Here is a 17,251-nt window from a genome sequence, read left to right as displayed (position 1 = left end):
GAAGCCAAGGTAGGAGAGGAGGAAGGGAAACGCTAAACTCCATGGAGGGAGGGAACAAGGGAAACAAAACAAGTTCATCACTGGTCTCCAGGAATCAAGCCCTAGTGCTGTATTTTCTTCACTGTTGGATACTTGGAGCCTCCTTGGCCTTCTCTCCTAGAGGCACCCAGGAAGCCATCAGAGTTTGAATAGTGTTAGATACTCAATGGTTATTTAAAAGCCTTTTTAAAAAGCCCTGGCTGGGGCCTAGAGGGAGTCACTGAAGTTAAGAAAGCGTGGTCAACCCTGGTCCTGCTGGGGGGGGGGGGGGGGGGGGCAGGCACACAGGTAAGTAACCCAGAGATGGGGGAGGGGTCAGCCAAGGCTGCCTGGAGGGTCTTTCCATATCTAAAGTCAGAAGTGTCCTCAGAGGTCCTCAAATTCAACCCCCTATTTTTGCAGATAGGGAAACTGAGGCATACAATGACCCCCCCCAAAAAAATCAGGATTTGAACCCAGGTCCTCTGGTGCCAAATATAGTAAAGGTTCTCAGAGGAGAGTAAAGCTGGGATTTGAAGGATGGAGCTAAGCAAGTCAATGAAATTAGGTGTGGGAAAGGTTTCAGGGAAGTGACAGAACAGAGAGAGCAAAGGGCAGGATCCCTAGAATGACAAAGAACGCGGTCTGGGCTGCAACTTCACAGTCTGGAGCCAAGGCAGAGTGGTGGGAGATGCCTCAGGAGGAGCCTTGCTACACTGTGGACAAGTCCTTTATCTGTCTGAGCCTCAGTTTCTCTATCTGAAAAACATGGGAGTGGCTAGAGTACCCACCGAAGAGGCTGCTCAGCTGTTCCTGGCAGGTGGGAAGGAAGGGGGGGGCACAAAAAGGGGAGGACTTCTAGAAAATGATATGGGACCAAGGGAAACTGAGCCAGAAAAACATTTGGATGATGACTCCAATATAAATGAAGTGACTGGGATTAGCCCTGGACTAACTCCTGGCCACCTTCTCCACCAGTCTGGAGCCTGGGGAGGTTGGTACCTTTGTCCAGGGTCACTCAACCAGGTAGAGATTGAGGCAGGACTGGAATCCAGACCTTCCAGGATGGTTCTTTGCCATAGGGATGCATTAACCAATCTGGGGCCTGCAGAAAAGTGAGAAAAGTCACCAACTCTCTTAAAAAGAGAAGTGGAGGCCTCAGGGGGTGGAACTTTGTATGTTTTTTTTAGTGTTATTTTTGGTAGGTTTTGATTTTAAAAAATTTTAAGGTTCTAAGGGGAAAATGCTTTGTGTAAAAAACAAAAGAAATAATATCAGACTTTATGGGGGAGAGGGGAAGGTAAGCGCTATGTAATCCCATCTATTTGGAGATCTCTCTGGGGCTCAAAGGGTCCTCAAGAGATCACAGGTGTAGGGCTGGAATACACCTTTGGCCACCCAGTTGAGCACTCCCATTTTACAGACTGTCCAGAAGGGAGTCCACCCTGGGGCTGGACTGGAACCGTGTTTCTCTATTCTTGGTCCCGAAGAACTGTTTTTTAACTACCCCTAAAGGGACAGTGAGTAACTGCGCCTGACTCTGCCGGAGGCTGTAGGGAAGGAAGTTGTAGGTGAGAAGTCTGGAGAGATGCCTGGTGCAGAAGGTGGAGGGCCTTGAAGGCCGGCTTAAGCAATCTGGACTGCACTGTACTGGCAGGAGGGTCTTGTATTCCAAGTCATCTTTGGGAGGGGGCAAATGGGGATCCCCCCCCAGCCCACAAATTCTCTCAGATGGGTGCAGAAGTCAGCAGAAATAAAGCCCTGTCCGGTCTGCCCATGCCTCACCCGGTGCCCAGCCATGACTCTTCCCTCCATCTTCTTGGTCAAAGATCCCCTCTCTCCCAGTAGTAGAGACAGAACCCAATGGAAACTATAGGAAAAGGTGGGTCAATCTCCACCCTGGGGTCTACTCCCCGGCAAACTTTTCAAACCAAAACATCCCCACCAAGCTCCACCACTCCCCCCTTTACTGCAGGGGATCTGCTATTCAAATGTAAACTCCTAGAGGACAGGAAGGGCCAGGGTTTTCATTTAGCACAGAGCAAAAGGAAAGTAAGGGCTGGATGCCTTTAATCCTCCCTCCCTCCCTTGAATCCATCATCTGTCCTTCCTTCCTTCCTTCACTCAGCAGAGAAAAGAAGCCTTCCAACTAGGAGAACCTAGCAGAGGTTCAAGGGGCCAGAGAAGACCAGAAGATCCATCTGGGAAGGGCAGAAGCCCTGAAACTTCCACGGGCTCCACTGGATTCTGGCCTGTTTGCATCTATTATGAACTGCATTCAAATTTGGGGTAGGTGGGGGGGGCAGTAAGAATGTCTTTGGTTGTGAGTGAGAATCCTCCCTTGAGACTAGGACAAAAGCAATCCAAGCAGATCTGGAGGGACCCAAAGGACCAATACTAAATCTGCTCATTACTTGCAACCCTAAGCCAATCACTCCCTTCCTCTGGGTCCATTTCTCCTTTTCACAGTGGAAGGGTAAGCTGAAAGAGAGAGACAGAGAGGGGTGTGTGTGTGTGTGTGTGTGTGTGTGTGTGTGTGTGTGTGCATGCGCGTGCTCCAGCTCAAAGTGAGAATCAACAAACTGAGGTGATGGCTCCATTGGACAAAAGAGGAAGCAGACCCCAGAGTCACCTCACTGACTAGATTAGCTGTACATACCCACCCATGTAAGTCATTCACACCTGCCAGAGCCTCAGTTCTCTCATCTACAAAATGGGGATAACAGGCTACCATGATGTTTCCCAAAGCTCCAAACTCCATTATAAACTATGAACTGTGATGCCTCTTCCTCCATCGGACATGGCAGAGCCGACATGGCAGACCTCTTGGTGCTACACCTGGGGAACAGCTGGGGAGACCAGAGGGTCCATGCTGTTTGACACCCACCCCCCAGGACAGCTGGGTCTAACAGGAACTAAACAAAGATGCAGCCAGGAAGGACACCAGGACCGGAAAGAGTGCCTGCCCTCAGGGAGCTCACATTCTGGCCCCTCCAGAAATCTTCAACATGGCTGAATTAATTCTCCCCTTAAAAGTCAATACTCTCCTTTGTAATGTATTTTTCAATCTAAATTTACTTCTTAAATCTAAAGTATATCATTCTTTTGGCCTGCCTTGTCAGTGAAGACCATAACTTTAGAGTTGGAAAGAACTGAGAGGTTGAGATTTGAAAAGAGTCAGTGGCTCGCCCAAGGTAATAAATAACAGTGCAAAGCTCTGAAATTAGGTGGACACGATGGGGCACATTCAGGATTTGGGGTCACAAGGTCTGGGTTCGGATCCGATTCTGCCATTTTTTTAATCTATGGGGCTCTGGACAAGTCACTTCCCTGCATGGACCAGGTTAGAGATGTCTCTCAGCTCCCTTCCAGCTCTAAGCAGTGACTGCCAAGGCCAAAGACCTTCCCATCAGCGACCCCCCTTTGAGGAATCCTGGGAAGCGGGGAGTAAGAAGGGGTGGAGGCAAGGACTTTCTACGGGGTGTTGATCACTTGGAGCACACAAAGTTATGAAAAGCCTTTGTAAGAATTTGCTCTCAGGGCGGCTAGGTGGCGCAGCGGGCAGAGCCCGGCCCTGGAGCCCGGAGGACAAGATCAAATCCCACCTCAGACACTTACTAATTCCCCAGCCGGGTGACCTTGGGCAAGTTACCTGACCCCATTGCCGTGCAAAAAAAAGAATTCCCTTTCCCGGGGAGAAGGGAAGGTGATGCTTGATTTGCGGGGGCAGGGGGTCACTTGGGCACCCGGAGTCCTGAGGCACTCCCCCTCCATCTGTCCTGACACTCATGAATCTGCCCCCCCTACCCCGTCACCCCCCACAGAAGAGCCCCCAGTACAGGGGCAAGAAGGGGGGGGGCTTAGCTGGCACGGCCCATCCCCGGGGTTCAGGGAGGAGGGTGAGGGAGGGCTTTTATGCTTTGAGACCCCCACCCCACCCTCGCGGACCGATGCCCGTCTTCAGGGACCTTTTATTTTTGAAAGAAAACCAGGGCTGGGCTCCCCTGGCCCCGGGGACTCGGGGCTCGGAGCCCGAAGCCAAATGCATATGGAGATTTCCATCCTCCCGGGCCGGCAAGATCCCGGGTAAACAATGGAGGGGGCCCTGGGGAGCCGGGGGCCCTGGGCGGCGGGGGTGGGGGGGCCCTGGGGAGCGGGGGGGGGGGGGGGGGTCCTGGGCGGCGGGGGGTTCTGGGCGGCGGGGGGTTCTGGGCGGCGGGGGGTCCTGGAGAGCGGGGGACCCTGGGCGGTGGGGGGGCCCTGGGCATCGGGGGGCCCTGGGCAGCGGGGCCCGCCGCGGGGGCATAAGTTTCCCAGCGCGGCGGGGCCGGGCCCGGCCACGACCCCCCTCGGGCCCGAGCCCCCCACCGAGCACAAGCCGCTTCACCTTCACCCGCAACTTTTTTTTTTCCGCAAAGAGGGGGGGGAAGCCGACAACCCAGGGGAGCCCCAACTTCCCTCCGCCTGTAGCCCCCCCCCCCGGCCGGGGAGCCCGGAGGACAGCGGGACCCCCAAGCTCCGGGGCTGCCGCGGAGGCGCCTCGGATCCCCCCATGGCCCGGGGCTTCTGGGGGGCTGCGGCCCCGCCTCCGGGTCCGGCCCGCCGGCCACAGCGCGCCCAGCCCCCGGGGGGCGGGAGGCCGGGGGCCCCGGCGCCGACGCCCCCCGCAGCCCCCCGCGTCTTTGTTGTCCCGGGAGCCTCCCCCCGCCCCCCCCCCGCCCACACCTGTTTTCCATCCATCCATTCATTCATTCATTCATTCCTCCGCGGCCGCAGCCCCCCAGGGGTCGGGGCGCGGCGGGGGTGCGCGCCCCCGCCCCGCCCCGCGCCCCCTCCCCTCCCCCGCCGGCGCGGGCCCCTTTGTCTGCGGCGGGCGCGGGGCGCGGGCCCCGGCTCCCACCTGGTCTTGGAGGAGAGGAAGGCCAGCTTGACGAGCCCGTAGGTAAACAGAGGCACGCTCTCCCGGGCCACGCTGGCCACGCGCAGCCGGTGCTCCAGGATGTGCAGCTCCATCTTCTCCGCGGCTCATCGGGGCTCCGGGCCGCCCGGGGCCGGGGCTCGCCCTCCGGCGGCGCCCCCCGCCCCCGCCCCGGGGCCCCGGCGGCGGGGGGCGGGCGGCAGGGGAGGGGGCCGGCGGCGCGGGGGGGCGCGAGGGCAGCGCCGCGGGGCGCGGGAGCGGGCCGAGGCGGGGGGCGCCGCGGGGGGCAGCGGGGGGCGCCGAGCCCGGGCCGGCGGCGGCGCAGCTCCCGAGCGCCCGGAGCAGCTGGGGCCGCGGGCGAACAAACAACTTGCCACTCAAACTCCGGCCGCGCTGCGCCTGCGCCGCGCGCGCAGGGGCCGCCGGGACTCGTAGTCCGGCCGCGCGCGGGGGGGGCGGGCCCGCCGGAGGGGGCGGGGCGGCCGGGGGGCGGGGGGGGGCGAGTGACTCACGCCTGCGAGCGTCCTGGAAAACAAGGAGACGGTGACGTCACAGCGGGCGCTGCCGCCGGCCCCCTCCCCCTCCCTCCCCCTCCCTCCCCTCCCTTCCCTTCCCTTCCCTTCCCTTCCCCCTCCTCCTCTCCCTCCCCTCCCCCTCCCTCCCTCCCCCTCCTCCTCTCCCTCCCCCTCCCCTCCCTTCCCCCTCCTCCCCTCCCCTCCTCTCCCTTCCCCCTCCCCTCCCCTCCTCTCCCTTCCCCCTCCCCTCCCCCTCCTCTCCCTTCCCCCTCCCCTCCCCCTCCTCTCCCTTCCCCCTCCCCCTCCCTCCCCTCTCCTCCCCTCCCTCCCCTCCCTTCCCCCTCCTCCTCCCCTCCCTTCCCTTCCCCCTCCCCTCCCTTCCCTTCCCCCTCCCCTCCTTTCCCTTCCCCCTCCCCTCCCCCTCCTCTCCCTTCCCCCTCCCCTCCCCCTCCTTTCCCTTCCCCCTCCTCCTCTCCCTCCCCTCCCTCTCCCCTCCCTTCCCCCTCCCCCTCCCCTCCCTTCCCCCTCCCCTCCTCTCCCTTCCCCCTCCCCCTCCCCTCCCTTCCCCCTCCCCTCCTCTCCCTCCCCCTCCCCTCCCTTCCCCCCTCCTCTCCCTTCCCCCTCCTCTCCCTTCCCCCTCCTCCTCCCCTCCCTCTCCCTCCCCTTCCTCCCCCTCCCCTCCCTTCCCCCTCTCTCTCCCCTCCCTTCCCCCTCCTCCTCTCCCTCCCCTCCCCTCCCCCTCCCCCTCCTCTCCCTCCCCTCCCCTTCCTCTTCCTCTACTCCTTCCCCTCTTCTCCCCTGCTTCTACACACTTCTTGCCTCACCTCCTCCTCCTCTTCACCTTTTCCTTCTCCTCCCCTCTGTCCCACCTCCTCCTTCTCCCTACCTCTCTCTCTCATACACTCCCTCACCTTCTCTTCCTCTCTTCCACCCTTCTCCTTTTCCTTCTCCTCACCTCCTCCGCTTCTTACCTCTTTTTGCTCCTTAATTTCCCCTACCTGCCCTTTCCTTCTCCCCTCCTCCCCTCTCCCCTCCTCCTCTCCTCCTTGCCTTTTTTACCTCCTCATCCCTCCTCCTTTTTCCTCCCACCTCCTCCTGCTCACCTTCTCCTCCCTTTCTCTCTGGCTGCCATGATCTAGAGGCCTAGTCAGAATAACCACATCACTCATAATTATCACAGCAATAGCAATAACAACATTTACGTAGAGATTTAAGATTTCCAAAGCACTTTACAGATATCTGCCCATTTGATGTCTACCATAACCCCGGGAGGTAGGGACACCATTATGATCCCCGTTTTTCAGTAGAATTTAAATGACTTTCCCAGAGGCCAAACAGCTGGTAGTGTCTAAGTCTGGATTTGAACCCAGGTCCTCCAGCTCATTCAATGACACCCCACCCCTCACTGTCCCCCAGTGACTACAAATGTCAGCTGAGACAGAAGGCAGTCCAAAGGGGAAAAGCCAAGCTTAAGCTTACTGCTGCCCAAGCATCACCACTGGTTTTGCACACCATAGATTATGGCTAAAGTTCATACCAAAATAATAAAAAATAATCATATTTTCTTACTTTCTCTTTTTTTGGTTTTTGGGTTTGTAGCTTTTGCCTCAAAAGCTCCTCCATAAGTATATGGTTTAAGTCCAAGGGCTTGAGCTGATGATTAGGAGATTCATTATTATTGCCAGCCCACTAGGTGGGTCCCCTCTTCTGGGCCTCAGTTTCTTCATCTATAAAACAAGAGGGCTGATCAAGCTGTTAATAAGTCATTTTTTTAAATCTACACTTTAATCCTCACAATTTTATAACTGAAGAAGGAGGAGGAGGAGGAGGAGGAGGAGAAGGAGAAGAAGGATTTGACCTAACTCCTATTTTTTTTGATGCAATCAGGGTTCAGTGACTTGTCCAAGGTCACACAGCTAGTGAGCATCAGGCTGAATTTGAACTCATCTTCCTGACTCCAGGGCCAGTGATTTGTCCACTATGGCATCACCTGTCTGCCACAATTCTTCTAAATCTTAAAGGTCACACTTCTGTAGGCTGCATACTAACTCTATCCCCATTTTGCAGCTAACCTAGTCTGAACACCCTCCTTCCTCCCCTCTCTAAGAATCACTAATCTCTCCAAAGCAACTCAAGTGCCACCTTTCACATGTCTCTGGGGCTGGGGTCTTCTCCCTCCACTACTTTCAATGAACTTTTTAGTGGTATCTCATATATACTTTTTTATCTGCTCTTGTCTCATTGGAGAGAATGGGAGCCCCAAAGGGGAAGTACCAGAATCCTGGGGTCCTTCTATCTCCAGGTCTGCCTTGACTGATTGATGAGGAGCCTGAGAGGGGGCCAAATGAAATGACAGCCCTAGGAAAATCAGGCAACCTTGTGCTCTCCGGAGCTGATGAGGCTAGAAGAGGAGAGGGCTGATGGAGCTCTCCCACAGTCGTCAGCAAAGTTGTCAAGAAGCTTGTCCTGGATGGGTGCTGAGGAATGGGGATTTTTGAAAAGATTTTGCAAGGCAATGGGGTGAAGTAGCTCTCCCAAGGCCACCCAGCTGGGTCATGATGAAGTGTCTGAGGTCACATTTGAACTCAGGTCCTCCTGCCTCCAGGGCCGGGGCTCCATTCACTGTGCCACCTAGCTGCCCAGAGGAATGGGGATTTAAAAAACAACAACAGAAAAAGGTTAAAACGAGCCCCCTTGACTAGGAGCAGGTCAGTGGTCCCATACCTGCGAGGTCCGCGGAGAGCCGGGAGGAGGCGCTCCCCCAGGGCAGGGTAGTTGTGCAGAGGGACATGGGGGCCTTGGCTTGGCAGTGAGCCTTAAAAAGAAAACAGGGGCGGCCAAGAGGAAAAGGCATCCTAGTCCTGGCATCAGCTGGTATAGACACGAGACTGGAAAGGAAGTGCTGGGCAGGAGAAACTACTAGAAATAAGTCAGTTTTGATGGACCCTGGGAGGTGTGGAGGGGACTAAAGCATTAAACTGGAAAAGGAGGCAGGGACCAGGTTATGAAGAGCTTTCAAGGCCAAATAGAGGACTTTATTCTGATCTCAGGGTAATAGGGAGCCACTGAAGCTCGTTGAGTACAAGAGTGACATAGTCAGTTCTATGCTTTAAAGTCACCTTAGCAGCTGGGATCCAAATCCAGCTCAAATCTCAGGTTCAAATCTAGCCTCTGACACTTATTGGCTTCATTTTTTTCAAAGAGGACAAAGGTCAGGACTGTTGACAGCCCTGGATGCAGTGAATGACCTTGGTGTGTCTGACCAAGCTTTGAGCACTTGCAGCCGCCTTCATGGCCATGGGAACAAACTGTCCTTATCCACCCATTCTGGTGCTGGTGGTGGTGAGGATCTTCCTTCATATGTTTGGGGAGGCATCCCTCTAATTCACCAATGGGTTTGAGCCTGCCAGTTAGCCTCAGCCTGATTCAGCCCATCTGTAGAGACAGTTTACCAGCTGAGTGACTGGGCGAGCCTGCTAATTTCTCTTAGTCTCGGTTTCTTCACCTTTAAAATGTGGAATTGGAATAAATTGCTTCGAAAGCATGGGTGTCCAACCTTTTAGCTCATCTAAGCCACATCACCTAATAAAAACCTCTTGGAGGCCATTTATATAATTTAATATTTATTTATATATTACTTATTAGATAATATATATAATATCTTATATATAAATATTTATAATATATCATATATAATTTATATATTTAAATGTAACATACTACATTTATTATAAAGTAAATAGATATAATATGATATATAAATATTTGAGTATATTATTTAAATTATTAAAAATAAAATGGAAAAATATGTATAAAATAATATATAAATAGATATTTATATTGTGTGATAAATATAAATTTAAATATAATATGTATTTATAGTATATTTGTATAAACATTATTTATAAAGTATTCATATATGATTAAATATAACTATTTAATATTTATGTCTACAGTATAACCCATATTACAAATGAGTATAATAATAAAGTGTAATAATGCTGCATAAATGGACTTTGAGGGCCACACGAGAGCTGTGGGCCTTGAGTTGGACACACCTGCTCTAAAGTATCTTTTAACACTAAATCTTTTTGTTATTTAATCCTTTTCAGTCATGTGCAAATCTCTGTGACCCCATTTGGAGTTTTCTTGGCAAAGATCCTAGAATGGTTTGCTATTTCCTTCTCCAACTCATTTGGTGGATGAGGAAACTGAGGCAGATAGTTATTGTCCAGGGTCACACTGCTAGTAAGTGTCTGAGGATGGATTTGAACTCATGAAGATGAATTTTCCAGACCCCAGGCCAGAAGCTCTATGCACTATGGGTGCCCCCTAACAGTCCCAACACTAGTTCAACTAGTCTATAAATTTTCCACTCTCCTATTTCCATCCATTCCTTTGATCTTGCCATTGCCCAGTTACAGAATGGGCTGTTCTCCCTTTCTATCCATTGAAGTCACTCCCTTGTGTTTGCATCCATCTCAGGTTATAACTATTCCATGCAGCCTTCCATAATTTTTTCAGCTAAAATCAATCAATCAATCAGTATTTATTATTATATGCCCCCCTCCCCCAATATCTTCCCCTTCTCCAACTCATTATAATATTTCCTGGCAATATCTTTTCCTTGTAAGGAACCCTCCTTTACAGCATAGGATTTTCAGTACACATCTTTCCAATGATAATATTATAGGTTGTAATCATTGAGGATTATGAGCAGTGGCATTTTATAAAATATTAGAAGATGGTAGAGGGAAACTATCTTGAAGAAGCCCTGGTGGGAGACCCAGTTGAAGCAAGGTCATCTTAAGAGATGAAACTGCTGGGGCAGCTAGGTGGCACAGTGGATAGAGCACCAGCCCTGGAATCAGGAGGACCTGAGTTCAAATTCAGACTCAGACACATAATAATTACCTAGCTGTTTGACCTTGGCAAGTCATTTAACCCCATTGCCTTGCAAAAATGAAAAGAGAGAGAGAGAAAGAGAGAGAGAGAGTGAGAGAGAGATGAAACTGAAAGAAGCAGAACAAGTGGAGGTAAAACAGAACATTATCCAGTGTTCTCAAGGTGACCTTAGGTTCATCATTGATGATTTATCCCACAGAATCTTTTATTCATTTCTTAAGCATCTTCATATAAATGTTGTGTCTTCCAAAAGAATGTATATTCCTTGAGGCTAAGGATGGCATAATTTTTGTTTCTGTATCCCCAGCATCTAAGATAGAATCTGGCATACAGTAGGTGCTTAATATGTATTTTATTGCTAAAATGATCAATGATGGAAAAACACATTTGAACCCCACAATCTCAACACCATTTTTAATATGTACATGGGGCAACTAGATGGTGCAATTGGTAGAGCATGGGTCCTGAAGTCAGAAGGACCTCAGATACTTACTAGCTATATGACCTTAGACAAGTCACTTAACCCTGATTTTCTCTCATCCAGAACTATCTCCAGTCATCCTGATCCATATCTGGTCACCAGACTCAGATCCTCCGGAGGAGAAAGTGAGACTAGTGACTTAGCACAGCCCGCCCCCCCCACTCAAATCCGGGTCACTTGCATGTCATGGCATCAATTCAGTAAAACTAATCAATGTAAGAATTAAGTCTGAGTGTTCCAGACATTGTTCAGTGTTCAAAAGTCCAAAGAAAAGGAAGCTGGGGCGTTTTCTCCTCTTTTTCAGGTCCAGCTTGCTCATTCTCATTACTTAGCAGTTAATTTTGGGTACATTTCATTTCCATTATTATAGTCCAGGTGGGTATTGTTCTCCTGGTCCTACCTCCTTCACTCTTCATCAGTTGATACACTTTTCCACAAACCTCTCTGTATTTTTCATCTTCATTATTTCTTGTGGCTCAATGATAGTTCATTGCATTGATGTACCATAGTTTGCTTAGCCGTCCTCCATTGGTAGCATTATTTGTAACTGCAAACAAACTAACCCAAGAAAGGAAGCAAAATTAGACACGATTAGAAATGACAAATAGGAAAAAATGCAAAGAAACATGAAAAACAAGGCAGCGTAAGGAAAGTGGAATTAGAACAATGTACAGCTATGTAACTAATAATGACAATTATGTTGAGGGGTGGCTAGGTGGCACAGTGGATAAAGCCCTGTCCTTGGAGTCAGGAGTACCTGGGTTCAACTCTGGCCTCAGACACTTAATAATGACCTAGCTGTGTGGCCTTGGGCAAGCCACTTAACCCCATTTGGCTTGCAAAAACCTAAAAAAACAAAACAAACAAAAACCCAAAAGATAATGATGTTGAAATCAGCAAAATTGAAAACCATACACTTTAAAAAGAAGTTGTTTTTGTCTTTATATTCCCTCTCTGTCATCCAGTACTTTCTATGTAATAGACAATTAATAGATTCTTCTTGAATTGGGGAGGGGAAGGGACCAGAATAAGCATGTATCAGGTGCCTACTGCATGCCAGACACTTTGCTAATATTATTAATGACATAATATGCCCTCATTTGAATCTCAAACAATTCTAGAAGTCACATCTCTATTTCGCAGTTGAGAAAACTGAGGCAAGAAGTCAAGTGACTTGTTCATGGGGATACAATCAGAACCTGAATTCAGGTCTTCTTAGCCTCCAGACCAGATGCCAAGCTGCCTCTCTCTATGTATCATGATTATACAAAATGCCACAAGAAATGCCAACCCAGTAATGATTTTGTTCAATCATCCTCTGGGCGTCAGTGCTACCACATCAATATTTCAAACATCCATGATTTTCTTACCTTCCACTGAGGCTGATTGCAGCCCTTGCAATCTGTGAATTTTAACAATGCAGTCAACCTGGTGATTGGCCTCTCATGCTCCTCCTCAAATAAAATGAAACTGGGCCCAGGGAAAGGTGAATCCTTCCCTGTTCATAGATTATGCAACTCGATAGGGCTTGCCTAGCATTAGCCAGAGAGACATTACCATAGAGAACCCTAGAGAGTCTCCATGCCATGGTGAAACATCCAAGGAGACCCAAGCCAGCAAGGTGAAAGTCAAAGAGAAAAAAATCAAAAAGCAGTGTTCATCATAGTATCAGGAAGAGATGTCTGGGTCGAAATGGAAGGATTTCCTTTAAATGGTGAGATCTTTCAGATGCTTCTGAATGTGGATGACATTGTGCTGCCTATACTGAGCCTGGAAGGGTTTCCCCAATAAGCCCCATGCTCACTCTAAAGATAGTGGCCGGAGGAACTAAACACATGAATATATATTGTAAGCTTAATACAGAATACACTTACTAGAAGTGTGACCCTGGGCAAGTCACTTTATCCTGTTTGTCTCAGTTTCCTCATCTATAAAATAAGATGGAGAGGGAAATGGCAAACCACTTCAATATAATTGCCAAGAAAACCCCAATAGCGCCAAAAAATGTCAGAGAAGACTGAAAAATGACTCCACAATATGGATATGAAGGTGATGGCATCAAACATTTCGTATAAGTTAATTAAAAGATGAAAGAGGGTGGTCTAGCAACTCATGCAAAAAGAGACCAAGTGGCTGAAGAATGTATTGTCCACTTTATGATGTACAATGGGATGGGAAGTCCATTGAATTGGCTTACAAATTTGAGAGACATTCTCTGGATGGGCAGTGACCTGGACCTGGAATCCTGGAATCCTGGGGGGGAGGAGTTGGATTCCATTGGAGAAGTCACCATGCATTTTGCAGCTCCTTGCTGCAAAGGTTCATCTTTATTTACACCAGGATTCTCCCAGGGATGCCCTGTGGTTGTGAGTCAGGAATGCTGTGGATCATGGGAGCATCCAAAGAGCAGATGGTGCAAAGGGCAATGGAAATACAAGTGGTAGGTGAGAATGGGTTAGAACTTTGTAGCAATACTGACTTTTACCAGCATGTATTTATTTATATTTACTTTTTTTTCCTATTTTTCTGCATTTATTTATACTTATTTCTAACTATTTGAATGAAAACCCCTTTAGAACTGAAATTGTTTCATTCTTGCTTCCCAGAATAGCTTCTGGCACTTAATAAATGTTCATTCATTGATTGACCATATGTTTTATGATAATAGGCTCTTAAATTATAATGATGTTCAGTCATATTTGATTTCCTCATGACCCCATCTGGGGTTTTCTTGGCAAAAGTACTGGAGCAATTTGTCATTTTCTTCTCTAGCTCATTTTACAGAAGAGGAAACTGAGGTAAACAGGGTGAAGTGACTTGCCCAGGGTCACACAACTAGTAGGTGTCTGAGGTTGGATTTGAATACAAGTTTTTCTGAGCCCAGGGCCAGTGCTCTAACTACTGTATCACCTAGCTGCTCATTTAAATGGTTACTAGTTTAAAAAAATCTTCCAGACCTTGATACCCTTAAGAATATATAATGCTAGAATTTGTATTTTGCTTGTATTTTCAGGCCCATCTCTTTTATGATGCTTTTCTGGACTATTCCAGAATGGTCTCATTTCTCTCAACTCTTGCAAACACTGAGTCTAAGCAGCTTTCCTTTTGGTCATAAGCATCCTGTGGTCTTCTCTGAATATCTCCTGTGTTCATCTTTTCTTCCAGCTTAGCCATGAGCTCTTTGAGGAGAGAGATTGTAGATTGGATTTGTTTGGGTCCCACAAATCTGAGCTAGACTCTGCCTGAGCAGGGGCTCAGACACCTGATTTGGCCTCAACTTCCCTTTCTTGTATTCTCTTCTGCCATGCCCCAACAAACTTCCAACATCTTGATGCCTTCTGTGATATGGTTCATACTCTTCCATTCCATTCAACTCAATTTAGCTCAAGTCAGCTCAATAAATTAATTTCTTTTTTTTAGGTTTTTGCAAGGCAAATGGGGTTAAGTGGCTTGCCCAAGGCCACACAGCTAGGTCATTATTAAGTGTCTGAGACTGGATTTGAACTCAGGTCCTCCTGACTCCGGGGCTGGGGCTCTATCCACTGCCCCTCAATAAGTTAATTTCAATTATGAATCAGATGTTAAGGAATAAATAAAAAATAAAACAGCCCCTGACCTTAAGGAGCTTATATGCTCCTTTCATGCTAACATGAAGAAAAGAAGTAGATGAAAAATATATACAAAATAAATCCAAATTGTTCTCACGTTCTCACGTTGGGGGGAAAGAGTTTGAGCAACCGGAGGAGAGGATTGATGGAAGAAGTGATTCTTAATCATCTCGGAAAATCCTGCTTGTGGTTCGAGGCCTCCCTCTAGTCTCATCTGCTTGGAGAATCTTTTCCTGGGCTCCATAGCTGGAGATGGCCTTAGCTTCCTTTGAGCCCTCTCTCCTCGTCCATGTCATACCTCATTATTGGTATGGAGGTCTTTTTTTCCCTTCTCCTAGACTAGTAAGTCTTTACCTTTTGTTCCCTCAATATTTTGGAAATTATTTCAACATCTTTTTTCCCCTTTGCATTCTTATATAGAGTATTTAATGCATTTAAAAACCTTATTCTGAGTTTTACAATTTTCCCCAATCTTACTTCCAAATAAAATTAAAAAAAATAAAAAATAAAAACCTTATTCTTAGAAGGCATAGGTAGGCTTCACTAGATCATCAAAGGGGTCCAGAATACATACAAAATGAAGCATCCTGAGTCTAGAGTATAAACACGTAAAAGGGCAGGGAAAATAGTTTATTTTTCTTTGTCTTTCCCATGACACCCAGCAAGGGATCTGCTTGTCTATGTTAGCTGCTCAATAAGATGTTTTCTGATTGAAATAATGATTGCCCTTTAGATATAAAATAAACTTCAGAGAAATGGTTTAGGGAGAGCTATATATGGGTGTGGATGAGTGAGTGTGTATGCTGTGTGTGCATATGTGTGTGTATGTGTGTATGTGTGTGTGTGTGTGTGTGTGTGTGTGTGTTCTTCTCAACATCCTGGGGAAATGTAAACTAGAGAACTTCCATATCTCCATCTCAATATGGCAGAGTACCTATCCCCTCCCCCAGCCCCCATGTCAGTAATGGGTTCATTTTGCTTCTATTCCATAGTGAGTACAACCTTTCCAGAGCAGCCGTTTCTCAGGGAGGCTCTCAGAGAATCAGCGATGAGTAACTCAGTGTTGTAATATATTTGGCAAATAGCACTACAAATGGCAGGGAAATATGTTAAGGTGATAGAGAAAAATACATTTCTTGGCTGAGACAGAGAGAGCTTGGAAGCTGAGTACAGCAGGGGCCTCCTGGGGCCCCATGCAAGAGGAGGGTCTTGGTCTGGGTTCCAAATTCAGTTTTTTTGCTCCAGGTCTGGGCTGTTTGGGACTACCATGTTGGGAGGATCCAGAATCTCCTTTTCTCTGCCTCTAGTAATCAATCTCCCTGCCCCATTTCCCTATCCTCTCCCCTCTTTTTTCTTACCCAGTTGATCATATAGCTTAGATAACAGCTTGACTTCCATTGACCACCAGGATCTCGTTTAAGGGGATATGGAAATCATGGATGACCATGGTGTTCTGTATCCCATGGTCAACGGTTATTCCACTTGCCTTTGTTCTTCAGTGATCCCCCTGTGAGCCAGCTCTTAAAATACCTCTGCTGTAGAAAGAATTAGAAGTCATCTTCATTCCTCCTCATCATAGTTTTTACCTTTAACCTTTGATTATGATCGTGGCTTCTCCATCAATAAGGGATCCATCTAGGGCTCTGTAAGACTTTTCTCTAGTTGTTTTTTTTTTCACGAACATAAAAAACATTGCAATTCTAGAATCAATGATTAGTTGGTTCTCGAACAAAAAGAAAGGGAGCTGGGTGATCACTAGGAATTTGCCGAGGTTCACTGAGAACAGGTCAAGGAGTCAACATCATAGAGCAACATATATGATACAGAAATTCTCTAGTTCCTTGTTCCCTTGGGGTTGGTTTTGGAGAGTTTGTGAAGATAGGGGAAGCTAAGAACTCTTTTCCTGTCACAGGCAGAGATGTTCATATATCTGGGGACATTTCCTATCAGTGACTACTCCTCTAGCCATAGTGTTCCGGATCAGAGACTCACTGATCTAGTGCTGGAAGGGATCTTGAATGTCATTTCGTTGAACCTCATCATTTTTCAGAGGAGGAAACTGAGTGGAGAGAAGGAAATTAAGTGACTTGCCCAAAGTCCCCCAGGTGGTAAATGGCACAGTCAAGATGTGAATGAAAATCTTTGGACTTCCAGTTTAATATATTTTCCTGATGTAATGAGATATTATCAAATGAGGTAATAAATGCACATTCCCTCCCCCCTTTATTAGACAGTCACCAATAGAGCATATGCCTCCCTGGTCCAATCCTCAGTGATCAGGTCCCAAAGGAAGTACACAATCTCAGCCAAGGACACGAATCCCATGCCATTGCTGATGGAGGATCTTCAAGTGTCCCACAGTGGTGTTCAACCTGTGGAACCCCTAGAATTCCAAGCACCCAGAATCTCCTCCTCCTCTTTCTCAGAGTTGTCTCTGAATTGATTCCCATTAGCTGACCGATTTATTACCCTCGGGTCTCAGCTGATGAATCCACATCCCAGAAGCATTGCCTCAGCTACTATTATCCCCTCACCACATGGTTATAGCTTCTGTCTTTTCTCAGACCAAGTGTATGTGACAGCTGACTTTGTAGACTGCCCTTGCATGCTTGGAGTATCTTTCCCTGCGTATTCATGGGTCTGTTTACTTATTGTCCTCCAGTGTCTCTATGCCAGATCAAGGAGGGTGTTTCTCTGTTTGTGTCTCTTGTTGGAGTGGTTGGTCAGGAGAATGTTGGACACAAAATTTATCTGGGTTTCAGAAGGGATAGCATGAGGACATTAGAGAACCACTCAGTGGATTGAC

General features: G+C 48.3%; 1 protein-coding gene across 1 annotated transcript in view; it reads right to left on the bottom strand.

Annotated features, from left to right (window-relative positions):
• CASTOR2 (cytosolic arginine sensor for mTORC1 subunit 2) overlaps window positions 1–5,101 on the bottom strand; it is a 107,062-nt gene extending 101,961 nt beyond the window's left edge. The window contains exon 1 of the mRNA XM_074189347.1: window positions 4,919–5,101. Within this exon, the coding sequence (XP_074045448.1) occupies window positions 4,919–5,031 (113 nt within the window). The 5' untranslated portion in view covers window positions 5,032–5,101. The remainder of the gene's footprint in view (window positions 1–4,918) is intronic.
• Window positions 5,102–17,251: the final 12,150 nt, after the last annotated feature.

This window comes from Macrotis lagotis, chromosome 5, assembly GCF_037893015.1.
Source record: "Macrotis lagotis isolate mMagLag1 chromosome 5, bilby.v1.9.chrom.fasta, whole genome shotgun sequence".
Taxonomy (NCBI): Eukaryota; Metazoa; Chordata; class Mammalia; order Peramelemorphia; family Peramelidae; genus Macrotis; species Macrotis lagotis.
Note: the sequence above shows the minus strand (reverse complement) of the source record. Positions and strands in the feature narration are given on the sequence as shown.